Source organism: Vespula vulgaris, chromosome 5, assembly GCF_905475345.1.
Source record: "Vespula vulgaris chromosome 5, iyVesVulg1.1, whole genome shotgun sequence".
Taxonomy (NCBI): Eukaryota; Metazoa; Arthropoda; class Insecta; order Hymenoptera; family Vespidae; genus Vespula; species Vespula vulgaris.
In genome coordinates this window covers 5,969,312-5,995,493 of record NC_066590.1, presented here as the reverse complement: position 1 = coordinate 5,995,493, position 26,182 = coordinate 5,969,312, and the positions used below count along the sequence as shown (strand labels likewise).

The 26,182-nt window shown below is 33.7% G+C and overlaps 6 protein-coding genes across 12 annotated transcripts in view; 4 read left to right on the top strand and 2 right to left on the bottom strand.

Annotated features, from left to right (window-relative positions):
* Positions 1 to 5,554: 5,554 nt before the first annotated feature.
* On the bottom strand, positions 5,555 to 10,194 carry LOC127063915 (cell death abnormality protein 1). Its single transcript, XM_050994224.1, has 13 exons — positions 9,963 to 10,194; positions 9,090 to 9,260; positions 8,864 to 9,004; positions 8,561 to 8,698; positions 8,321 to 8,479; positions 8,094 to 8,237; positions 7,893 to 8,015; positions 7,533 to 7,823; positions 7,320 to 7,436; positions 7,121 to 7,240; positions 6,881 to 7,039; positions 6,563 to 6,724; positions 5,555 to 5,897 (listed from the first exon to the last, which is right to left on the bottom strand). The coding sequence occupies exons 1-13, from the start codon at positions 10,024 to 10,026 to the stop codon at positions 5,818 to 5,820; spliced, it is 1,869 nt and encodes a 622-aa protein (XP_050850181.1). The 5' UTR covers positions 10,027 to 10,194; the 3' UTR covers positions 5,555 to 5,817.
* A 764-nt stretch (positions 10,195 to 10,958) lies between these two features.
* Positions 10,959 to 13,870, top strand: LOC127063911 (uncharacterized). Of its 2 annotated transcripts, none has more exons than XM_050994218.1 (3): positions 10,959 to 11,099; positions 11,270 to 13,276; positions 13,477 to 13,870. In XM_050994218.1, the coding sequence occupies exons 1-3, from the start codon at positions 11,072 to 11,074 to the stop codon at positions 13,749 to 13,751; spliced, it is 2,310 nt and encodes a 769-aa protein (XP_050850175.1). In that variant the 5' UTR covers positions 10,959 to 11,071; the 3' UTR covers positions 13,752 to 13,870. The 2 variants fall into 2 exon arrangements, 1 of the variants encoding a protein (XP_050850175.1); XR_007781529.1 differs by having other exon boundaries at positions 10,977 to 11,099; positions 11,270 to 13,344; positions 13,477 to 13,541.
* Positions 13,871 to 15,901: 2,031 nt separating this feature from the next.
* LOC127063921 (low-density lipoprotein receptor 1) lies at positions 15,902 to 19,880 on the top strand. The gene is made up of 4 exons (XM_050994245.1): positions 15,902 to 16,541; positions 17,403 to 17,552; positions 18,431 to 18,565; positions 18,628 to 19,880. The coding sequence occupies exons 1-4, from the start codon at positions 16,394 to 16,396 to the stop codon at positions 18,705 to 18,707; spliced, it is 513 nt and encodes a 170-aa protein (XP_050850202.1). The 5' UTR covers positions 15,902 to 16,393; the 3' UTR covers positions 18,708 to 19,880.
* Positions 19,881 to 19,983: 103 nt separating this feature from the next.
* On the bottom strand, positions 19,984 to 21,322 carry LOC127063920 (EEF1A lysine methyltransferase 2). 2 transcript variants are annotated; one of them, XM_050994244.1, is made up of 5 exons: positions 21,231 to 21,322; positions 21,092 to 21,170; positions 20,907 to 21,005; positions 20,215 to 20,636; positions 19,984 to 20,153 (listed from the first exon to the last, which is right to left on the bottom strand). In XM_050994244.1, exons 2-5 carry the CDS (start codon positions 21,145 to 21,147, stop codon positions 20,059 to 20,061), a joined length of 672 nt encoding a protein of 223 aa, XP_050850201.1. In that variant the 5' UTR covers positions 21,148 to 21,170; positions 21,231 to 21,322; the 3' UTR covers positions 19,984 to 20,058. The 2 variants fall into 2 exon arrangements, with proteins under 2 accessions (XP_050850201.1, XP_050850200.1); XM_050994243.1 differs by having other exon boundaries at positions 21,092 to 21,240.
* The window catches only part of LOC127063912 (leishmanolysin-like peptidase), a 238,491-nt gene continuing 233,234 nt past the window's right edge, over positions 20,926 to 26,182 (top strand). For 2 of the 4 annotated variants that reach the window (XM_050994220.1, XM_050994219.1), the window contains exons 1-2: positions 20,926 to 21,073; positions 24,290 to 24,729. In XM_050994220.1, the coding sequence (XP_050850177.1) occupies positions 24,529 to 24,729 (201 nt within the window). In that variant the 5' untranslated portion in view covers positions 20,926 to 21,073; positions 24,290 to 24,528. Of the gene's footprint in view, positions 21,074 to 24,289; positions 24,730 to 26,182 lie in introns of those variants that run through there. The other 2 variants (XM_050994222.1, XM_050994221.1) reach the window with 2 other exon arrangements.
* LOC127063918 (ferrochelatase, mitochondrial) lies at positions 20,935 to 23,667 on the top strand. 2 transcript variants are annotated; one of them, XM_050994239.1, is made up of 8 exons: positions 20,935 to 21,073; positions 21,642 to 21,834; positions 21,952 to 22,173; positions 22,239 to 22,340; positions 22,426 to 22,591; positions 22,699 to 22,806; positions 23,124 to 23,288; positions 23,352 to 23,667. In XM_050994239.1, the coding sequence occupies exons 1-8, from the start codon at positions 21,028 to 21,030 to the stop codon at positions 23,547 to 23,549; spliced, it is 1,200 nt and encodes a 399-aa protein (XP_050850196.1). In that variant the 5' UTR covers positions 20,935 to 21,027; the 3' UTR covers positions 23,550 to 23,667. The 2 variants fall into 2 exon arrangements, with proteins under 2 accessions (XP_050850196.1, XP_050850198.1); XM_050994241.1 differs by lacking the exon at positions 20,935 to 21,073 and adding an exon at positions 21,348 to 21,497.

Here is a 26,182-nt window from a genome sequence, read left to right as displayed (position 1 = left end):
CGAGGAGTGAACATCGAAGCTCCACTTTTCTAAACGTGAAAGCTTAGAAAACTTAGAAATTAATACTTTATATGATAATTTTCTAATTATTTAAACAATCTTTAATATACACGAAGTATAGTAAATTAATATTTGAACAATACTACATTCGTTTAAATATTACATAGCTCGGAACGTGCATTAAATATAAAATAATTTTATTGTAATATTTCAGTACTTTTAAAGTTAATCTAGCGGTCGCTGGCTTTGTGAAGGTCAACACACATACATCTCTAATTGACTTTGATTGTTATTGGATCAGTTTTCCTCTGTATTTCGAAGAGTAAACGTCGCAGATCTAGGATATCTTTTCTACAAGTATCAACGAAGTCTTAAAGTATGTATACTTTTATATCATACATTTCGTCATTAATTTATACAGTTTATTATTATAACAATGATATTAATAATTTTGTTTTAATTTTTCTGTTTCAGAATATCATTGCAACTGTGTGCGAAGCGATGATGTATCGCTAAATTAAAAATATTGCGAAGTAGAAGCAGTGCTTGTTCGTTCGCGTTTCGCGATTTAAACAATAAGTGTTTTTGCATCGACTGCGTGCAATGCTGTCGTTAGAGTCAGTGTTTGATCGCAAAGTTTCTTGCTTTTTTAATAGTCGCACAGACTATATTTATAAAAAACAATAGATTTTCGCGAATTAACTTCAGTGACCGTCCGTTAAAAAAATAACTATCCCGTAATAGAGTCAGTGCATCATTAAAGAGGATTTCGACTAACTTTGACATCGACCTACTCCATTTTCAACCAACTACGAATCATGCATCCTCAATTTCGATCTAAATCAGGGACGAGTGTTTTGGAGCCATCGCAGAACTTCTTAAGCAATAAGTAAATTTTTAAGTCCTTCTGATTATTCAATCATTTTTTCGGAAATATACTCGTGAATGATTTTTTGTTTTTTGTTTTTTTTCGATTTATTTATTAAATTAGGATAGGGTTTTGTTCAAATGTATTAATTATAATTCTTTTATATTTTTTGAATATTTTAATGCGTTTTTAAATATTTTCTCTCGTAGAACGAGCAGTACATTCGCTATGGATTAAATTGAACTATTATTTATATATTTTGGATTATATACTTTTACATTATATTATATTATATATTAGTCGTTTGAATATATTTTAATATAATTCTGTAAAGCAATTGAGTTAGATCACAGAGTTTATGATATACATATATTTATTTTTGTTTATTCTCCTATATATAGATAATAGATATCGTTTGAATAATTTCTTTGTACTGTTTTATCATACTGTTTTATCATGCTGTTTTATCATTAATGAATATAAATGATAATCGTAAAGGTAGGGAACTTCTTAAAAAAATACTCAATGATCGTTATAACTTCGAAAAGTTTTCGATAGATAGCAGCACGGTCTCGATTTTTTTATCTTTTCGGTCTTTAGAAAATTGCGTAGGAAGAAGCAACCATAGTATAGAAGAAAGTAATCTCAAGGGAAATTAAAAAGAAAAGTAATTATAGTCGTTAAAGTTACGGAAATTACACTCTTCCTTGACAAAGAGATTCTGTCGTTATACATTTTAATAGCACAGCAGACGTCATCTTCGGAAAGATAAAGTTGTTATAAAGTTTCCTTTCTATAGCGATAATTTATATATGAGAAAGATAATAGCAATTTCCTTAAAAAGAAAAGCAATTTTTACCGAATATTTCAATTACATTTACTTTATTCGGGAGATCAATACGATGATAATAATCTTGGTAGTTTTTAAATGCTCACTGCAAGGAAAAAGAATAGTAATGAATTCGTAAGAATAACAAAACCGCTCGCCTGACATGCGAAATTCATTTAAATAAAAAACGCTAGCTATGATTTTGATATTTTATAAGGTATAAAAATAATAACATTCATCTATGATACAAGCGATATTTTTGTAGGTGTCTTTTAACTCGATGATAAACTGCGATTTTCTTACGCTTTACCAACGTTATGTGTTATCGATGAAAATGTTTAATAATGATAAGCAAACTGCGTGAATGTCCCGTTTCTTTAATAATATCGTATAAGTATCTTAGTTAGTACACAATCTTGAAACGTGACGATGTTAAAAGACGCAGGATCGATAAATTTAATTTCAATGTGCTAATGTTTGCTTCGTGATACGCATTTCTAATTGAAGGCAACGTCGAAAATAAATAAGCCTTCGAAAGAAATATTGCCTCGTTTCGTAGATGTCTCCACGACCGGATCTGTAAAACATTTTATATTTTTGAATTATTCGTTTGCTCTTCTGCAAACGGTAGAAGAAATAGAATTTTTCTATGAGAACTCGAAGCGACCATCTAACGTGTAACCTTGGCCTCTACTGTTTGGATATCGCATTAACACTCGGGACACATATAAGAGATGTTAATGCTGGACACGCGATCGCGCGCGAACACGCATGCATATATATAAAAAGAGAGGGAGAGAGAGGGAGAGAGAAATAGAGAGAGAGAGGAAGAGAAGGAACGCTTTCGATTGACCGTTCTTTTCGTTCCGCGTTCTTGTTTCAAAGGTTCGCTGTAAACTAACTTCAAAAAAGAGAAAAATAATTTATATGCTGCCGTCGCTTACAATTTGCAATCGCTCGGATAGCAAAGTGGCTCGATCCTTAAATCTTTCGACGTTTTTCTTTCGTAAAGAAGCAGCGCGTTGACCTACGTTTATGCCTTCTCGTGATTTCAGTCAATAAGATCGCTATCGTCTCATCCGTTTCGTGTTTGTTCTGAAACAGATTTTGATATTTCCTGCAGGGACATTTTTATTTTTCTCCAAAGAAAAAAAAAAAGAAAGGAAGAAAGAAAAATTCTCTAATAATTCTGAGCTATTGTATAACTCGGAATGTAATCAATTAGACAACTAATGTAATTTTTATCGCGTAATACGTAATCTTATTACATCGTTTCTATCCTACAGGTTACTCTACGATATTCATTGATGCCACTGTAAAAGAAGGTTAGAAGACAAGGATAATAGAGCAAAGTTCATAGGTTCTTTCTTTAGAGAAGGAGGAATTCGTGCGATGCGATTCGCGCAGCACGGCACTATGGCGCGTCACTTCCTGACCGCGTGAGTGAGCTCTGACCCGTTTTACGAAGAAAGAAGCCAGGTCGAGTCTCTATCGGCTGTCCATCTGGTTGGCGTGTGACCTTTCGCATCCTCGAGCCACCCCTTCTTTTCCTTGCGAATAACGAGCGAAGTAAGTCAGAAACGAAAGAAAGGAACGATTGAACAACGAAGAATCGAAGCGTACCTCTTATTTTTCTTCTACTTCTTCCTCTTTCTCTTTCTTTTTCTCTTTCTATTTTTCTTTTTCTTTCTCTTTTTCTCTATTTATCTGTCCGTTTCTTTCTTCTTTCAAGAGAATAGTAACAGCCATATCGAAGAACAGCGAGCGAAACACGTTGCACAATATGTATATATATGTGTGTGTGTATATATATATATGTCGACGTCCGTCTTCGTTCCTTGTTGATTTGCAATTCCGATTCGACGTATGCTAATTTTCAAAAGCTCCTCCCGACTATCGGAAAACAATCTTCGCTTTTCTCTATACCGACTTGGATTTCTTCTGTACCGTGAGTTTTGTTCGTAAAAAATCTTTATATTTTTTAATTCTATAATTTTAAATGACGTGTACCGATAACCCGATAAGACGGAACAATTTCTAAACAATGAAAGATGCATAGTCGAGGACAGGAAAGTGCAGATATATATATATATATATATATATATATATATATATATATATAAAGTTTATGCCGCTCGTTTTAACGTTTTAATAATAAAAATAGAACACCGACCTAAGACCCACAGAAATATCACTTCTTCATACGATAACTCTTTCATGACTAAAGGAGTACCGTCAATAATACGTTCTACTAATTAAGGTCTTTACTACCGCTGATATCTTCTCCCTCTTCTTTTCCAATAGGATATACATTATAGCGTGCATAAATTAGTAGAGCGAAAGCACAGAGACAATAAGCTTTCTTTCATTTTCCCTCGAACGCGATGCTTATTATCCGTTTGTTTTTCGAATGATGAAATCGTAAAAGAGTGATAACGTCGTTTGCGAGAATAATGGTTTTATGAAAGTCAAGCTTAAATGTCAACTGGTTCGTGCGAAAATTCGAATATTAAAGGCACATTCCGTCGGGAAGTTCGAGTTCTCAACGACGTCGCTCTCGACGGTTTTTACGAAGATTTCCGATAAGGGAATACGGCGAAAAACGGAAACCATTTTACCTGGCAAATGTGCGGAGTAGTTCTGCAGTTATCACGAAACGACGAAAAATAAAGAAGGATACGTTCGCTGCGTTTAAATTTGACAAGATGATGCGAGCTTAAAGAAAAGTTTAAAAATGCTCTTGATATTTTCCTATTTAGTTTAAAGAAAAAATAAAGTTCACGTTTAATGACGTTAATTTACTTAACTTCGCGAGGTTAGCATACGGCTCTTTCATCGATCATCTTTTATCACAAGCCACGAACATTAGTGAAATTCATAATTCATCTTCCTTAATCTCCTCGTATTTATATAAAACTATACACACGTGTATGTATGTATATATATACACACACATTTAATAAATATTTAAAATAATAAAACACAAAGAAGATATAAAAGAGCGTGTTAGAAATATTTCTAGAATTATTAACGGGAATATTTACTTATCAATATTTTATTAAGCGTATTTAATAGTGTTTCGAAAATGAGAGGCATCATGTAATATTTTGAAATATTTTTCTGAAGCTTTTTGCCTAAACAATGTTAAATATCATATAACATATATTTAAGTGTCCAAATTTAAAAAACACCTTGAATATATATATATATATATATATATATATATATATATTACACAGGGTGATTTTTTATATGATACGTGTATATATATATACATATTGTACACGAGCACTCTCGTTCAATCTCAAGATGTAGTTTAGATAATCGACGCACGGCACAAACGTCCTCCGTCTACTCTTCGCGAAACATTTTATACAAGATTGTTATCCCTATTAGAGCTCCTTTTTCTTGCTATAACTTCGAAAGGACCTCCAGCGATTCGATCTCTCAAAAACTAGAAGCGAGAATTCGAGAACGCCTTGACCCGTTCCTTTCCTTTTCTCTTCGTCTCCTCACGTGTTCATTGTCTCCCTTGTTAAAAATGACGTCACGATTAGATATCACGTCCTAAAGTCAGGTCATCTTTCTACGTCATCGAGTGATTTTACGCTGACGAGAGAGCGTTGCTCGCAAACGATAGAAACGCGATTTGCGTGTCGAGCCTTTCTTTTGCCTTATCGAAACAAACCCAAGGGACTAAGTAAGTACGCAGGTTTTTTCTGATCGATCTTCTCGTACCTAAAGATTGTCGTATATTCGAGCTGAATCGAATTTTATTAGGACAGGAAATAGATAAGGGAGTATTAGGAAAAAGGTATTTCGTCCTTTTTTTCTTTTTTCTTTTTTATGTAAAAACGTTTTCGCTTGTATATTTTATTTCACAGTATCTCATACTTTACAAATATAAAATTACAAAATAGTCATTTATTTTTTATTTATAATACTTTTGTTTCTATCACTAATCGCATCGCGGAACAAAACGATTGTCCAAAGTTGAGATGGTCTCTATGGCTATCGATTCTATCGGCTAATTCGCTTGTAAGTCCCTCGTCGATCAACGTTAACACGCTCTCGCACTTCGTGCTTGAATAATTGAAGGCTCCTCGAGGAACGATCAAGCTCATCGAATTAGGTCGAGGAGTATCAGACTGATCGACAGGATCGGTAAGCACGACCTTGAGAACGTTTCGATAGCACCGTCTGTAACAAAAGGAAATGAAATCAGGATCGATCGCGTTTTCTCGTCTAATGCGAAATAAATATTAACGACGACGTTGAAGGATGGAAAGGAGAATAAGTTAAAAGTATGAAAATCGTGCAAGTCGCGAAAGGAAATGAAAACTTTAAGAATGCCGATAATTTCCTTTGAAATCGATAAATATCATAATGAAATTACCTGTGCGGCCATATTTTCTGAACTGACTTTAACTACCTCCACTGAAACCGAAGTCTCAAATAAACACGAAAAATGTCTAAGATGAGATTCGCAATTTAACTGAGGCTTTATTATCGATACGGTCGATCGCAAAAATTGTAACACACAAAGAAACGAAAAGTAGTTTGAAAAAGGAGAAAGGAGAAAGAAGAAAGAGAAGTTTACAGCTGACATGCAAGAGGTAATTGTGGGTCACATTACTTCGTCACATAAAAAGTCTTTTATGCGGACACAAAAATGGCACTAGCTAATGCTCTTAGCTTCGTCCTTGTTTTTTATATGTCTATGTATATAGAGTTTGGTACATAGGTAATATATATATAAAATAATTAGGAGAATAAGAATATAGACACAAGAGGGTGAGAAGAAATTTGGTGGAGAATGAAAGTTTTTCGATCGGTCTGACGAGCTTAATGTCAAGGTTACTTACTTGGTATAACAACACTTTGCCTTTTCAAATCCTTGTCGCATAAAGTGTCACTGACCCGAACATATTGCCAGTCGCACGTACACAGACCGTTCATGCAAATTGCTCGATTCTGATTGAAATCTAAGTAGCACTCGCTACGCGATGTACATGATTCGCCGAGAACTGAAATAGAATCGATTTCGATTATTATGCTAATTCGATGGGTTGTTATTACAAGACCTATCCTAAATCGGTACGCGGATGTTCTTTTCTCCTTTTTTTCTTTTTTTTTTTATTTAAAATAGCAATAGCAATTGTATCGTTATCGTATATTCATACGTTTCTTTATTGAACAGCTGGAGTATCTGAAGTAACGATCTTTGCCACAGCCGCAAGATTTAATCGACGAAGAGTTGTTCGAATTCCGGGAACAAATCGCATTTGGCGTCACGACGTTACATTGAATATCGTACGAACATTCTTCTCCGTATTTTGCTTCTAAAATTAAAAAAAAAGTATTTCATAAATTACTACGAAATAGCGAAGGTATTTGCGTAGATAGGGCATTATAATTCTTACTTGGCAAGCAGGTAGACGTCGAAGCGTTAACGTAACCTTCTTTGCAGGTACATACTCCGGAAGAACAAAAAGAAAATGTCGGTTGACAGTGTCTATCTAAAGTGCACTTTGTATTTATACCTAAAATGATTAGAGGATAGATTAAAGGAACAAAACAAAAATTATCATTGTAAGTTCGAGTAATCTAAACTTTGTTTACCTGGATAGCATTTTTTTTTTAACTCGTAATATGTTTTATCGCAAGTACATACGTTGTTTGTGCATACAGAATGCAAAGTCGTACAGTGTTCGTCGAATTCACAGAACATTCCCAATTCTGAAATAAATGTGAATAGGAAAGTTAAACGATCTGTAAATAGGAAAGTAGTACTAGATACTTTCGTACATCGATCGAAATACATTTTAAATTTACCTGCGTTACTATTTATACAGGCCGTTCCGTTAGAGTTTAAATGTGTGCCTTCGGAGCAATTGCAAACGTTGGTCGTACAAACGAGCGTGCCGTTCAATCCCTCTACATAACAATCTTCGTTCGCTTTACATCTCTCGTTTATTCCTCTATTCGACCAACAAAATTGCAACTCTTCGACGAAATGAGATCTCTCGTTATTACATAAACATCTTTTATTCTTGCAAATCGCGTCAGGACCAAAGATGGAACAGTGTTCGTCGTATTGGCAAGATGAATTATATTTTCTAGTAGCTAAAATATCGATCGAATTTCTATAGTAAAACGTTGACCTTATTCATATGTGCTTAAAAATAAATTTACCTTTTAGACATTCTTGATTATTCTTCGACGCAACTTTAGTATTTATACAAGTCCATATATCATTTTTACAAATCGAGTTTTTAATAATTGGTACATCATCATTTTTACAAGGTTGTCCGAGTTCTATACGAAGAAATCTTGTTAACTTGCTTAAAGAAACATCTCAAACTAATATGAGGTACTTTGCAATATTTAGTTTACCTGGAATACATAGTTTATTTGCATTTGTAGAAGGTACAAAATAAGCGCGTTTACAGATACATTTTCCTGATGTATCGCAAATTGCATTCTCGTGGATCTTGCAATCTGAATCTTTAGTACAATTATTCCATTCAGTAATTGTTTCTATAAGGGGAAAAAAGCACATATAATTCAAGCGAAATTATTGATCGTATCTCTATTGTCAGAAATTTTTAATAAATATCTACCGTACTTATCGGCAAATTTTCTATAACGGGAATTGAAAGAAATTTGCGATGTTCTATTATAACTCGTTTTCTTTTGGTTAAGAGTACATTTAAAATTAACGCAGTAAGCATCTTCGTTGAATTTGCAATCAATATCCGCTAAACATTCTTCGTCGATGTCTGTAAAAGAAAAAAATCGTATTAAATTATCAAATCATTTTATAAATTCCACAGTAGAAACGTAAAAATAATGTATCTTACTTGCTTTTTTACGACAGGAACGATATTCGCGTTGGTAGAAACCATCACGACACTTACAAATTCCATTATCGCAGACGGTCGACCCAAATTCAGAGTTTATGTAACAGTCATCGTTGCTTTTACATTTCCCAGCAAGTTCTATGTGGATAAAATTTTTAAAGTTCACAGAAGAAGATTAGAGACTCGATCGTCGTTCTTTATTTCCCTCCTTTCATCTTTCCCTCCATCCCTCCCTCCCTCTCATTTCATATCTTATCTTCTAACACACACCCACGTCATAATTTTCGTGATCTAGCGACTTACCCACTGTCTTGTAACATCTACCATGTAGGTAATGGAATCCGGGTGCGCAGATGCATGCATTTTTAATGCACTGTCCACCAATGAAAAGATATCTTGAACATTGTATTGTTTCCTCGCACTTATCACCGTAAGCCTTCGCGACTTTGGAAACAGTTCAAATAATTTGATGTTGTTAATTTTAAAGCATTGACGCGATAAAAAAAAATAAGAAAAGCGAAAGAATTACCTCGTAGACAGGCAGTCATATCATTGTTGAAAACATAACCGGGTAAACATTGACATTGTTGTTCTTTACAGACACTGCCATTAGCCGTACATTCCGCGTCTGATTTGCAACTCCATTTAATATTGTTCGTTGAGACGTAATTATTCTCCAATGGATGATTGAAGGAGTTGCCTGAAATTTGTACTTAATCAAATGATTATCCTATTATTTGATTTTGATAAGTTCGAAAATGTGACAAAGCGAAAGTTGTTTAATTAAATTAGTAATAAAATAGGTATATATATGTTAGATAATTTTTAAATTTATCATCCCAGTCTGATTACCATGCATGCGCGTTATCCCACTAACAAAAAAGAAAGAAGAAAAAAAATAGAAGTTATGAAACCGCACGAGGATCATAGGCGTGCAATCTCTTTCTCCCCCTTTCTCCCTTTCACGCGTATGTTTATGGTTTTTAATCTCCTAGCACTGTTCGTATCGCGAATGCATCTCGTTCTATTAAACTTTCAAGCTTCGTTTGAAATGCTTGCTCTTCGAGGCAACTTCTCGTTTAACACGTTCTCTTTGCTTTTTTTTTCTTTTCTCTTTCTTTTTGTTCTTTTTTTTCTTTTCTTTTTCTTTTCGAAGATAACTCGCGTATTTGCACCATATTTTCCAATTTCGTAGCATTTTTGCAGTTCATTTTTTCAATGATGCAAACGTACAAACAATCTCTGAAACTTGAATGTCCGTCTCGATTTTTTTTTTTTTTTACTTTGAATTTAAATGTCATATTTTCCACGTATTTTTTGACCTATGAATTTTTACGATAGCGAGTTGTACGATATAATAATAACTTGTTAATAACTAATTAATAATATCCAGATGTCTTACCATAATGAAAGAGAATTTGTACAATGAATAAAAGAAAAAATGTAGAATTCGTAGGTAACCACATGATCGTTGACTGAACAGTACAAATGTGTCTCGTAGTACTGTTATTTCTCGTTGAAAGTATGGAGTTTTATCAAACGTTAATGCTATCAGATAGTGATTGAACACCTGCTTCGATATCGAAAGAAATAATCTCTGAGAAGAGTATTATGAATTATTTCTTTGATAATGTGTCTGTAAAAAATTATAGAAATATATATAGAAATAATATCGTAAATTTTAAATGTTCATAAGTCGTACGTAAAAAGAATAAACACGGCAGAATAAAATTTTGTATAAGTTGTCAGCATAATAATCACGTAACTACATTTAATTTGCATCGTGCGTAATAATGGCGATTGAAATAATCAAATGCATCATCAAAATATATATATAATTTGCGTTGACTATAAAAAATATGTTGCACAACGATAGAGATACGTATAAAGATACATTATAAAGTTACACAACTTAGTTGTTAAGTTGCATAACAAAGTTATTTTCAAATAATTAATTCTTTCTTTAAATGTATTAATGTATAACAGTATAAGAAAAAAAAATGTTCACATAAATATCACGCGAACATAGCGTGTACGAGCACAGTAATTAGTTCGAAGTTTTGTTCCGTACTTTCAGTAAAGATATGTTTACGCGATGAAAAAGTATCGGAGGATTGAGTTTGATCCTAAAATTTTGATATAATATATTAAACGGCTTGAATCAAACATTATTTTTTTTATGTTGAATTCACATATTTATATATAATTTCTTACGTATTTATATTCGTATCAAAAATATTGTGATCTGAGAAATATATGGTAATATCCGCTGGATATTCCGTATGAACGTAAAGCGATCATAGCTGACCCCATGAAACGATAAAGCCTGACCTCTGTTTCTTCCTTGTAATCGTATGGATGTAGTAGTCTGACTAACTTATCTTGGCTTCGACCTTTTACTCCTATTTTCACTAAGCTTTGTCAGGCCGAGGTCACTTCTCTGTCGTACCGAACTGAACATTTAACGATTTCGTTTCTACGAGAGCGTCAGTTTGTCATCGATCTTTCATCATGAAGGAACGCTGGAGTTGTAGCGAAGGTAAATGCACATTTCGTTTTTCCAAAATATTTTCGATTTTTTATGATACTAGTATTAGAACATCTTATCGATCATTGAATTATAAACAAAGACATATGCAATAACGTTGTGATAACAACGAATTCACGTATTATTACCTTCTATATAAAATTTAATATAATGTTTTATAGAGAAACTTGTCTCGGCAGAAGAAGGTTTAAAGCCTAATAAATCTGTGATAAGAGGAAAAACCTACTGTTGCCAACGATTTATGCAATATGTAAAATTGATTTTCCTTATTCTACTGATATTTTTCATTGGATGGAGCGGTTATATTCTTTGGAAAGCATACGATCATGGATCAATTGATTTATACATCTTCGAATCGAGTTTTACTCGATATCGCGAAGGCGAATCTTCGAAAATTATCGACAAATTATCGTCGTCGGCATTGAATAAATCCGAGGAAACGTTGGAGACTACGACGAGACAAAATATTTCTTTGAAGGAGGATGTATCTCTGAGTGAAATTTATCCTATCGATAATCAGCTGATCACAACTATGAAGACTCCCGAATCGAGTATAAAACAAGATATTTCACTAACGAATTTCGAAAATACTAATGCGGAAGAGGCGACAGAGGATTCATTTAAATCATCGAGAAATGATATCGATGAACAAATGAAAACGACAGTGTCGAGTTTGGATAAGGATAAGACTAAGGAGGACGAAAAATCGGCAGAGGAGTCGGTGATTGAATGGAGCTTTCCACTTATCTGGTCTATTCATAGAGAAACCGGTCCATTTATGGATGACTACTTGGAAGAAATCCGTAACGCTGAATTAGATGCAATGTTAAAAGAAATGAGTGAGAAGAACGAGAAAGACGAGGAAAGTAATGAATTTTCGAAATTTCAAGAAAAATTTTTCGAAAAGGAAGATCTGTCTGATGACCAAAACGATGAAAATAATGGCAGCTACGAGAAAGACCTTCCATCGTCCATCGAAATTTTTGATAATTTGAAAAAGCTCCACGATTCTATAGATGCCATGATAAAGGACTTGCATGTAAAGAATCGTCAAAGTGACGATGATTTATGGCAATCTGAGGAAAGTTCGATAAAGGATGAGACATCTAATCATTTGGTATTAGGATTAGATAGACAGGATAGCATCGAGACACCACCTTCCATCTTAGGAGAAGATTCAGAAATAACAAAATCGAGTTTGTTTCACGATAGCTTGATTGAAGAAGATCCGTATGACTACCTCTTGGGAAATCACGATCACAGTTACCTCGAGTCGTCGACCCTTTCTTCTTTAGAACGCGTAGACTCTGAAAAGTCTGATACGTCGAAGGTGGACGATGCTAGAAGCGATTTAAAGGCTGAGTCCTTCGAAAGTCTGGGTTGGGATCCTTCGTGGGACCCTCGCCAAGGAATCCAGTGGAGAAAACAGTACAGTAGTATCGAAACAAGTCCGACGGATGAATCTACGGAAAGACATATATTCGCGGACGTCTCTACTGCAGCTATCGAAGAAAACGATGATGATACGATAAAAACTTTTCTACCTTGGAGATTTTACGTCGACCCTGCGATATCTTCATCAATGGAAAATGTAAACTCGGAGAAAGAGATTGTCTATATCAACTCGAGAACTGGAGACCCTAAGGAAGGTGTCATTTGTACTATACAGATAATAAATGGCTTAAGTTTATTAAAGTGTTCATCAAATTCGTTCGATACTGAATCTTTCACGGAACAATCCAACGATCGTCCTTTTGGATCTTCTTCATATTCTACTGCAAATTCTAAGAGCGATACATCTACGGAACAGAACGATGAATCTTTTCCAAATCATTATTCGTCTTTCGTTGAAGTCGATACTACAGAAAATTCTTTGGACGATATGACATCTAACAAAAATATTGATATTGGAGATAGCGTGATTGAACCAACAGAAATCTCGATAGATTCAAAGAATTTGGAATCCGAAAAGTCTGATATCAATACAGGATGGTGGATGAAGTCCGAGTCATCTACAAATGCATATTTTCAGGATAATTCATCCGAAGCTATAAAAGATCCTATATATTGGTGGTTAGATGTGAATAAGTATCGCACGAAGCAAATGTCTGGTGAGGAAACGATAGAAAGAAAGAGACGTGGCATCGCGAAGATAATGTCGGGACAAAGTACGTTTTGACGATGGACTTCATAGATAAAAGATCATCGTCTGATGCGCCGTCATAAAATCATAAACGTAAAGAATAGTTTTTGTAAAAATTTTAATTGACAATATCGTCGATTTTCTAAAACGTGTAAAAAAGAAACGAATAAAAATAGAACGGCGCGGTTAGCATGTTAATATTGGCCCTTTTAATATTTTTAACAGAAACTTTCTCGGACGATGAAGACTTATATGGGAAACGGATGAACGACGAAACACGCTTACACGATTGGATACGGATGCATAAAACTAGGATTCTACAAAAAATGATACGAAAATACTCACACAAAGGATTGAACGAGAACTTGGCGAGATTTTATTCAGAAATGGAGATTCTTTCTTCTCATATCGATATGTTACACGAGCTCTATCTTCGACGACGTAATCTGGATGACGATTATATATCGCAGGAATTTCTTAATGATTCCTATAAAAATTAGAGAGAAGATCTCGAGCATTGTGTTATATGTATATTATATATCAATTATTATTTATATTGAAATTCGCTGAGAGAGCAAAACATAGATACATAATAATTAAAGGATATACTTCTTGTAAATTTCTATATTTTTTATAAATTCCGTCTGATCTAGTAAGAAAGAATTCATTCGTATTATATGAAAATTCATTCATCATACGTCAGTAACGATAATCGAATTATCAATATACAATAACGATGATGACCGTAATGAAATCTACAATGATATTCGTGAACATTCGAAATAAAAACATTTCTCAGAACAATTAATGCATTACTCGTATAACCGCAATGAATAGTAGGCCTTGAACTTATTTATGCTAATCCATTACAATTTATGTCAGTGTTAAGTCGATAACGCTTCTAAACGTTAGCTAATTGGCAATTACAATTATTTGATCGGTGATTACGCAGCGGCCTATTTTCTAGTCAGCCTCGTTACAATTTTCGCGATGTGTCTGTATCATAAATTAAAAATTTCTTTCGTTTCTTCGAATTTTATCTCATTTTGCGAAAGACGACTTAAACGTCAAGTTAAACGCGAATAACCGATTTTATTTTTTTCGGATGAGCGCGCCATGTCGTCCTTTCGTCGTCCTTCGAATATTTCGCGTTGATCTTAATAATACGCGCTTACACACTCTGACTATTTGATCAAGATCACGAAATCGTGCGACATGTTGCTTTCCTCTTTTCTCTTTCCTTTTTAATTGCGATCTTTATCGGGAACGTGCTCGCCGTTGTGAATGTTTCATGATTCACGCATAACGTTGATTTACGTTCGATTTACATTCGTCTAGAAGTCTCTTTTTCTTTTTTCTTTCTCTTTCTCTCTCATTTTTTTTTGCTCTTTTTCCAACCGACCAGTCATCGTCATCGCCGGACAAATTAAACGAGGATCGTAAGTTGACCTTAAAACCTTATCTTTCAATTTGATTCCACGCGTGTTTCCTTTTTCGTTGTAAAAGGGGACGAAATTTACCTTTTAGTTTAATTCGCGTGAGTCTGGCAACTTATTATTTTTCTTATTTTTTGATCAGTCTATATTCTACGTCGAAACTCGAAGTGTCGAAACTTTTAGAGATGTAGGTGAAAGCAAGAAAGATATGTAGATATCGTGACGAATGATATCGGTCGACATATTCGAAATGTAAATTATAGTTAGTGTTGCACTGTTTGCACGAACAAATACGGATTGTTACGTGCGGAAAGACAAATCTCCGCAACTTTACTTATTGTTAGCCATAAAACAGTAAAAGCAATGCAATAAATTTTCGAGTCTCTTTTCGTGCACCCGTCACCGGAAGATTCTCCTTTGTTTTTGGTGGTATTAACGTTATATTTATGTCTTCTGGCCATCTCTCCTTGCAATTCTCGTGCTATAATAATCCAGTCGTTTTTTCTTTTAAATACCGAAAGCAGATCGACCTTTTACTTTCACTGACAGACTACGATTATGATAAATGTTAGATTATCGATCGAATTTTTTTTCTTCTTACGTGGCAACTATCGAATCAACGTCAGAAATTGTTTGTGAAAAGACAAGGAAGAATCTCGATCGATCGTCGGTTACCATGTAAATCGGTACAATGTTAAAGGGTGGAACGAGCGTTTCGTTTCTTACGGGTGGGATGCGATTAAAGTAATTACAGGTCTTTGTGTGTAACTTACTTCCCACGTTGGAATTAGTAATAACGTGGAGAAAGTCATTTTAAAGTTTCTTAGTGAGGCTTAAAAGCGATGTTAAGTTTTTGTTCGAAGCGCATATTATTGAAAAGCGATGCTTCTTATTGATAATTATAATTATCTGTTTTTGCGCATTATATATTATGAATTCGTCATTTGTGTTATCGCTTTAGAAGTAAAAAAAAAAGAAGGAACGTTATTCTTGAAACTTAAATTATCGATAAAAAACAAACATCATATGCTAATCTTTTTTTTCTTCGTTACGTTTCTTTATTTTTTTCGTACGATAAAATAAACAAATGTTATAAACGAGTATTGTGTAGAGAGCTTGACACTTTCTTCTTCGATCGAAGACGAAAGAAAGAAGTCGAAGCGTGCACGTATCGTTGAGAGGTGAGGAGGAATCGAGGTAAGAACGTTTTGGCATAGGGTGTTTGCCGCCAAGGTGGTGGTAATATGCGCCGACTTTAGGGTGGGGGTTCTTTCGAAGGCTTAAAAGGCCTACCAACGTCCTTGCAACACGCAGTCTACGAATCAGAGCTAATACCGTACCACTTCTAACTTGCTATGTAAAGGAAATTCTTGTGAAAGCTTTTTTCCATCCTATTACACCTGCCGCAAAGAGTGGAACGTTGCGAAAAGAACTTGTATCGTTTAAGAGTTTCTCATCGATAACGATATTTCCCTGAGAAAAGGAGGTTTCGTTATAAGAAAGGTGTACAAAATAGAAAAAGAAGAAAAAAGAATAGAAAAGGAAAGGACAAAGAAGTGCGACTCGTCTTTGTTCTATTCTTCTTTTCTACTTTGCAAATTATTAAAATCTGTCGTTTTGCGTAAAGTGTTTTAACGTGATCGAAGAGTGATAACGATACTTCAAAGGGAGTTTTTCGAAGAAGATATTCATTTTCAATTAAAAATATGAAGGAAGAGACGAATTTCTGGATTTGTACGTCGGCTATCTTAATTGTTTTAACGATTTTACCGTCGACGAGCGACGCGCTTACAACTTTTGGAAAGACCAATCCGCAAAATCAAAATCAAAATCCACCACCGCCTCCTACTCCGGGTAAGTCAAAGCGAAATCTCCGAGATAAATCCTTCGTGAATTAACGTAATCCCTCGGATAGAAGTTATTAAATGAGTTGATCAAAGGACGAGCTTTTGCCTTGCGTTTCACGGTAATCTTTTTCGTTTCTATCATTCCCTTTTACGCGGTGCAGATTTTGCAAAGTCGATTAATACTTTCGCCATATTTCTCGCCATTAACTAATACGTACAAAAGATGGAGATAATTAATTGAGAATTTTCGATGAATTTATCCTTTATGACTTCGTAGAAAGCGTACCAACTCAGGTATTAAGCAAAATTAATCTTTTCCGATCTTTGTACTTTGATTTAGCTCGAATATTTTATTTTCATCGTACTTTTTCACGTAAGGACTCAACGAGGCCGTAAGAAGTTCGTTTTTTTTTTTTTTATATAAATACTTTATTCCTTCCTTCTTTTTTGTTTTTTGTTTTTTTTTTAACGTTATTCATTACGTCAAAACGAACCCGTTCACTATGGTGTGATCAAGCTGCGTATCTTATAAGGGAATCTTGTGTTTCGAGTGTCAAGGGCACACCGTTCACAAATGGAAACCAATATCTTAAATGCCGAAGGTGAAATAGTTCAGACGGACTCGAAACGTTGGAATAATTTGTCGAATCGATAGTTTCGAAAGCCTTTTGATTGCTCCAATCAATCGTTTACTTTTTCGTTCTTCGTATGATTTTATTTACGTCGATGCGATATTTTAATCGAAAGCAAATTACGAAGAAATTAAGAATAAATTTGTCTTGTTCGGTACGAAATTTCTTATTATCAATTTTCAATCAGAATTGTTCGCATTATAACTTTCGTATCGTTCTTGTTGATCTCATTTCAGTTGGAAAGGCGCGAGAATGTAGAATGGAATCGGATTGCGCTGGAATTCAAAATACTACGTGTTTGGCTGATCAACGGGATGGAAGGACTCGTTGCCTTTGTGGTGATTACAATGCCCCTGTAAACGGTGCTTGTACCAACAAATACAAAGGTAAAATTTTATTACGAATTATAAACGACATTGATCTTATAAATAAAAAATATATATATGTATCTATAAAAATATAACCCTTGAATTTATGTAAAAACGTGAAAATTTTTCCAAGTTTTCTACCTAAGTAAACTAAAGTTTCGAATGGTTACGACAGAAGTTCCACAAGTTGGTGGCACATAGTAACATTTGCATACACTTACGTGTTCCCTTGCAATATGTGAACATATGACGATGTACGTACCGCGTTTATGGTTATCTATGCAAATTGGCACGCCTTAAGAGTACTATCGCTTCTTACGCTGTTCATCGTCTTCCTTCAAGAATATTCGATCTTGTGCGAAAAGAAAGAAAAAAAAGAAAAAATGAAAACACGAAAACACGAAAAGAATATTACGAATGTACGATAAAGTTTTCTATTGTCCCTTTGCACGATCATCAATAATAGAAATATATCCTTTGCATGTCGATCGATAGACGGACCAATAAATATCGAAAGATTCTTCACATGAAATATGCATGTAAACGAATAGTTTTAGGAATAGAAAGGAAATCGAGCAATTTGAATTGATGATATGGTATTAGAAGCGTAGTACTATGTAATTTTCTACTGGTAGGTACACGTTATAACGTTAAACATGTCAAGCGTACATCTTAAAGATTCGTTGGGATCGATCAGTCTAAATCATATCATAGATTCTTTCACGCATGAACGATTATAAGTGCAAACTCGTGGAAATTTAATACGCGACGAGTTTACTTTTTTTTAATAATGCATTCGATTTTGTTAATTAGGTCGACCTACTTCCTCGACGTGATAAATATTTTCCTTTCGGAAAGTCTAATTTTGACAAATTGTTAAATATTTTTCTTTTCAGCTATCAGGGCACCTTGTAACGACGATAATGAATGTATCGAAGGTGCGCATTGTACCGTTAAAGGGAATAATACTACCTCTGGAAAACGCTGTTACTGTCGCGAAGGATACGTCGAGGATAATTTGATGTGCAGCGGTAATCTAGAATATTATCTGGTAAACCAAGATAACGTTTATTTGACATCATTCATTTTTCAGGCTGTTCATCCATCTTCTCTTGTTCCTGGATGATATTTCTGGTTATAACGCTGCTCTTAGGAAGGATTAATTACTTGTAAATCCTGCAATAGGTTTGAAAGAAAATTCTTGTTAAATGTAATTATTTTAAAATATTCATTTTCTGCATGTACAATGACGTTCTTATTAATAGTTTCAATAGCGGGCAACAAGTCAGTGAACAATTCTTTTTTAAACTCGAACACTCGACTAAAAAAGATATTAAATATTGAGTGCCTTCTATACATTCCACGTATATTACATATTTTCCGATATCATATTTTCATCTGATTCAATTTACGTGAGGAAAGAATGCATAGAATTTTATTTTTCTTGTTCCTGACGTATGTGTATTTTATTACGTTTAATTACAGTCGTTAGACGTATTAAACACTCGATGCACCATATTTCTATATTAACAAAACTTTGACTAGTGAATTCGTTTCCATTAGAAGCAACCAACTCAATGAAATATGAATTTCATATAAAAATAAATTCATTAGTATACGATCGATAAGGTGGAAATCACAAACTGTGAATTTGTATCATGCACCATCGAATTTTCTTATTACGTATCGAAGTGTGTTACTCACGAATCAAACTGAATATCGTATAATATATAATAATTCTAATAACACGTATATATATATATATATATATATATATATATATATATATATATATATATATATACATATTTATATGTATTTAACGTCATACATGATTCAGACTGTATTTAAATATAGTAGGTTTCAAATTTATTTATTATCTATAATGTGCAATTTATTTTTATTATGATATAATAGGCTTGAATAGTAGATTAATACGTCTCGAATTTTTTAATAGTATTTGTAGAGAAATTATTCTCTGTTGTCGATATTTTAATCTCTGGAGTACATCTACACTGAATAATAGTACAATGTGTATTTTCTATCTTCCTTACACAATTAGTTCTTTACTTACAATTAGTAGTAGGCGTGGAGTCTGCATATGCCAATGATGCCTTAATGTACCAAAGATATTGCACTAGAGGAATATCGTTAATTATCTAAGCTAAAGCATATATTAAAAGAAGATATATAGTATCGATGATCGCAATATTTACTTTAGTATTAGTGCCTTTTGTAAAGTTTGTAATTTGATAATGGTTTAACAAATTTATGACACTCTCTCTTTCCTCTTCGACTATGTACTTACTTCGATTTCTCATGCACGAATAAATTTTGGAATCCTTATTATTTTTTTATCATAATCCTATCTTTTGTTTGTTTAAGTGTAATTATAACGCAGGGTATAAGATTAAAATTATAATTAGGAAAAAAAGAAGACGATTTTTTAAGCTAATAATAAGTTCTGATTTATTTAGTGAAATTACAATATGTAATTGGATTCGTTATTTCATTTAGAAATTGTTTATTTTTTTTTAAAGACCAATTGTGTAATAATATTGCCATGTTTACCACCAAATTGAAATGAGTCAACAGGAAGTTCATAGATCAAATCGTATTCTGCAAATAATTATATGATTAAATTAGTATGATTAATATTACGGTCACTATTTCAACTTACTGTTCTTGAAATGAACTAATAATTCATCTTTAGTCCAATTGCACGAAGTTAAAATTAAATATCCGTTTGATTGAAGGATATTGTATACATTGTCGATATATTTTCCTCTCTTGTCAGCTGGCTGGTCAGGATGAAGACTGATCGCATCGTAAGTACCTTTGTCATGTGCCACTTTGAAGTAATTTTTTAATAATCCATGATTATCGGTATCGAGAATATCGCATACTTGTAAATTCGAACAAGTCACATTATTTTCTTTCAATATTTCGTTAGCTAAATCAATAGCTTTCTGAGAATAATCTATTCCGGTTAATAGTTTAAAACCTTTCTTAGCAAGTTCTACTAACATCATACCGTTTCCACAACCTATGTCTATTATTCTATCGTTTTCCAAATCGAGATTTAATTTCGTGCTGATCCATCTGTAGAAAAAAAAATATGAAAATAATAGAACAGACAGAGTCTTAAAATATATAATAAAAGTCGATCATTTGTATTTTATTATACATTATCTTCCGACAAATTCAAATTCAATGTTTCAAATCTTCGCGCGTTAATGAGAGATGGCGCTAGTAGTACAATATCGTACGACAAACGCAGTTCATGTTTTCGCGGCAAAGTGCATTGATCTTCTGTGTTATTATTCACTTTTAGTTTTTTTACAATTAACTTGTATTAAATGGTGTTCTTACTTGACAATATTCAGTGAAGCCCTATTACCGAACCATATTTCACCCACGTCGCCGTGATCCTTGAAATTATCGAGTTCTTCGGTGTACACCTTTTCCCAACTGCAAGCAGAAAATTAAAGAGATGAACGTTAGAGTTTCTTCTCGTTTCTCTTTTACACACGAATTCGGTAAGTTTCTATACTTACAAATCTAAAGTACCCAGATAGGATGGTCCCAATTCTTCGATAGTTTCATCCGTCATGATTTTACGTAAATATTATCTGTCTTTAAGGAAAATGATTATTCCACGATAATCAAAAGTTAAATGCGTCAAAAATTAAGTACCTCCGTAAAGAGGAATCCACTTCTGTCTTCTGACGATTGAATATTCTCGATGTGTTGCACGTGTGTTGGGAGCTTGCTGAGCTCGACAAACCGAACATAACCTATATAACGAGTATTGATTATCATCGTGATTTTGCGTAACGTCAATTTCGCGTAATATTATTATATTTTTTTTTCGTGCAAACGTTTTCTTATATTTTAACGTTTTATAAAGTGTATTTATTACCAGGATGAGTATTATTAATTTACCAAGTTTTGTACAATTAGGTAAGTAAATCTAATACATTTTTTAAATTAATTTCATGTAGTAATATATTTATTATTCATATCAATTTTCATATTTTTCATTAGAATTAGATAAATTGTATAGTTGTAATACCGTTGTATGACATTTATAAATTCTGTATGTAGGACAATGTGCAGGAAAAATATTACGTTTATCTACACGAGCTATTTCAGTGAAAGCACGTACCAATCCTTTGGAAAAACCAAAAACTGGTATATTAATGTTGAATATGGGAGGGCCAACTAGTGTATCCCAAGTTTATGGATATTTATTACGTATTATGACAGATCGTGATATGATTCAGTTACCAATTCAAAGGTTTAATATATTTTCAATGATATGCGTATATTGTACATATATATAATAATGATAATAATACACATACACACACACACATTTTTATTAGATCTTAAATTTAACTTGATTATATTTTAGTCAACTTGGACCATGGATTGCTAAACGTCGTACACCTGAAGTACAGAAAAAATATTCTGAAATAGGTGGTGGATCTCCTATTCTAGAATGGACTAATAAGCAGGGTGAATTGTTATGTAAAAAATTGGATCAACTTTCACCAGAAACTGCACCACATAAATATTATGTAGCTTTTCGTTATGTCGATCCTCTTACAGAAGATGCACTTAATGAAATAGAAGAGTAAGACATCCATCAAACAGAATACTGACTTATTAACTATAGAAAACATTTTTATATATTTTCAGAGATGGAGTAGAACATACAATCATATTTTCACAATATCCACAATATAGTTGTGCCACATCTGGATCTAGTTTTAATGCTATACATGCATTCTATAAAAATAGGTGATAAGATTTATTTATTTTATGGAATAGAATATATGTTTATACTTCTCAAAGATCAATATATCAATTAATATATTATTTACAGAGAATTACCAAAAAATATGAAGTGGAGTATAATAGATAGGTGGGCGACACATCCACTTTTTGTCAAAACTATTGCACAGAGAATTAAGGATGAGCTTGCACATTTTCCTGATGACAAAAGAAAAGATGTTATGATTTTATTTTCTGCCCATTCTCTTCCATTAAAGGTTAATTTATTTTTATGTAATAAGCTTTTTCATTTATTTAGATATTTAGTTCCTCTTTTACTTTGTTAAAGAATATATATTGATTTGGTATCATTCGTTTATTCTAGGCAGTAAATAGAGGAGATCCATATCCTTCTGAAGTTGGAGCTACGGTTCAGTTAGTTATGCAAGAATTACAATTTTGCAATCCATACAGTTTAGTATGGCAATCAAAAGTAAATCATTCTTTTAATCTGTATCACCAGAATTAATTAACATATATGATTTGTATTCTGTTAAAAAAGAATTAAGGTGCTAAAAAACCAATTTTAATTTTTTTTTTTTTTTTTTTGTAGACAAAAGTATGCTCTTTGCAATAAGACCAAACTCCATTTCCTAACATAATTATTGACTATAGAAATAACAATGACATAAAACAGAATAGACAATTCCAACTTTTTTTGTGTAAAACGTGTTTATCTTATAAATTCGTTTTCACGTGTTAGACTTTTTTTTATCAGAGCACATCACATATAATTAATTTGCTCTTTAGGTTGGACCTTTACCCTGGTTAGCTCCATTTACGGATGATGCATTAAAGGGTTATGTAAAACAAGGAAGGAAAAATTTTATTTTAGTACCTGTTGCATTTGTTAATGAACATATAGAAACGCTTCATGAAATGGATATCGAATATTGTCAAGATTTAGCAGAGGAAGTAAGAGGAGTAATAATCTTATTGTCTATAGAATTACAATTAAAATTTTTCATTTATTTTCAGCTTGGAATTGAAAATATAAGAAGATCCGCGGCACCGAATGATCATCCATTATTTATAGATGCTTTAACGGATATCGTTGTTAATCATTTACGATCAAAACAGAGTATAAATCCGAAATTTTTGACCCGATGTCCTCATTGCGTGAATAAAAATTGTGGACAGAGTAAACAGTGGTTTGCTGAAATTTGTAGGTCTTAAAACTAATGTAATGCTATAAACTAAGTTCTATATTTAAGTATTATATTTTTTTATATATATATATGTATACATATGTGACTATTTACTTCGCAAGTTAATAAATATATTTGGGAACGGATTTGTATTGTTCTCTGTGTAATTGATCGTAAAAAGAATCGTAGTTAAAAAGTAACGATATAATTTGTAATCATTATAAAAAATAAAATGATCGTTTTATCGCACGATTATTTAACGTCCACGTAAAATTTAACTCGTGAAATAACCACGCCCGTCGAAGGGCGATTAAATTGACCTCATATTTGCATTCATGATACTATTGCGAGAAGCATTCGGGCAACATTCTTGAGATAATACTTAAACGAATTTATAAGAACGATTATCGATCAGAATCAAAATATTAAATTAAAATTTTAAGCATTTAAAAAGATCGTCAAAGAACTTAGAAACAATCAATGTAATCGAAATGATTAGATACATGATGTCACGATTATATCTTAATAAAGACAATTGATATAAATATATCAAAGAAATTTCTCAACATTTATAATAGAACTCTTTATAAAAATGACGTATACAGTCGATTCGTTTAAGTTTAAAGGAAGGCATAAATTAAAAAAAAAGAAAAGAAAAGAAAAAGAAACGAAATAAAAAGATATCATTTAGTAATCATTAGATTATTAAATGATGTAAATTGCTAGCTCGCGATCTCGAATTGACACTCGCGTCAATATATTTTTCAGATCGCAAAGACGGAGTATATCGCCTGGACAACAACGGCAATAACAACAGTGGGAACGGTGGTGGTAAAGACAGGAAGAAGAAGAAGAAGAAGAAGAGCAACGATAATAAAGAGAAGAAGGAGAAGAGAGGAGAGGGTTGTCGCCGTCGTCGTCTTCCTCGTCGTCTAGCAGAGCGTTCGAGATATCGAGCGTGAGCGCCGGCGTGGCGCTGCTCGCAACGGCGCCTATATAAATGTACGATGCCGGCGGGCGCGCTCAGTACGTGTCATGCTTTGCCGGTGGGAGCGTTGTCTGTGATGGCGGCCCGTGTGCGGTTGAAGATGCAATGCGGCACCGTATCGTTGCCGCTCGTTGTTTTCATCGTGGTGTGCGGTGTGGATCTTGTGTGTGGAATGTTCGAGCATCGTCATTGCAGTCATCAACATCCGCGTGCACACGAGGTAAACTTTTATCGTCCATATAATTTTTTCTTGCGTCATTTGATTACAGAAAAAAAGGGATAATTTTCTCTCTCTCTCTCTCTTTTTTCTCGCCCTGTTGTATTCTCTTTCAACTTGTTTTCACCACTGCACTCTCATTTCCTCTTACATTTCCTTTTCTTCTATGAGTTTGTTCTCAGTGGTTTCTCTCCCTCTTTCTCTCTCCCTCTTTCTCTCTCTGTCTAACCTTCGTCCTTTCGTTCGAAGAACAAGACGAGATATGCCGGTTCAACCGGCTCTGCTTATGCTTCTTCTCTTTTCATCTTGTTCTCCCCTTCACTCTATCCTTCTCGCTCTTACTTTCCGTTTCCTGTCTTTTTCTCTCTCTCTCTCTCTCTCTCTCTCTTCCCCTCTTTCTCTCTCTTCCTCTTCTAGTCTTTCCCTCTAAACGCGTCCTCCTCGCTCGATCTTTATCTTACCTCCGAAGGAATCTCTTCTCCGGTAGACATTAAACACGATTTCTTCTGTGGATTCCTCGACTTCCGTGTATTACGAAGAAACCTGCGTTTTCGCGCGTCATGTGTTCTCTCTCTCTCCCTCTATCTCTGTCTTTCTTCTTTGGCTTCTTCCTGTCACGCTCGTGATCAGCGAAACGCAGAACTTTCGAAACGTTTTTTTACGCTGAAAGGTCTACAGCTTGTTGATGCTTGTGGTGACCCTTTGTCCTTTTCGTCAATATCGAAGTCACATATGTTATTCTTTCCGCTATTTTTTTTTTTTTCTAGAACGCAAAATCATACCAGAAAGAAACAAAGAGATCCACGTCGTTCGTATTTCATTTAAACGTTTCGTGTCGAGTATTAAACATGTCGTGACATGCTCCACGGTCGAGCATATCGAGGACGTTGATAATTAGTGTCAAGTGCGCCTGATAATTTTTCACCTTTAAGCAGTACCGTCTGGACAAGCATCTTTTTTAATTTCCTATACTTATTTATTTTCTTCCCTTTTGAAGGACGAGAAGAATGGCGAGAAGATCATCCAAGATAAAAAGTCGCTAAAAAGACGCGCGCACGTGGTAAGTTCAACATGCGCGGACCGACCACGTGCTTTTATCGCGGTCACGTGCTTTCTCTCTCTTTCTCTTTCTCTTTCACTTTCTCTTTCTCTCTCTCTTTCTGGAAAAGAATGAGAGACATTTCTCTTTTCTGAAAAAGATCGTGCGAATAATTATTTATAAGGACGATCGGATATTCTTTGTTAACATTAATGTAATTCATAAAACGATTTAACTTATTTATTCGTTTTCTGCGACTTTAAATTATATCTTATACGTAGTATGCGTTTGTTTGATTTTATTTTTTATATATTGAACAATATTCTTGGATATCGAGTGTGTACGTACTTGTATGTAAACATGCAATGTATTTATCACGTGGCAATCTCACTATAGTACGCATGGCTGAGTTTTAAC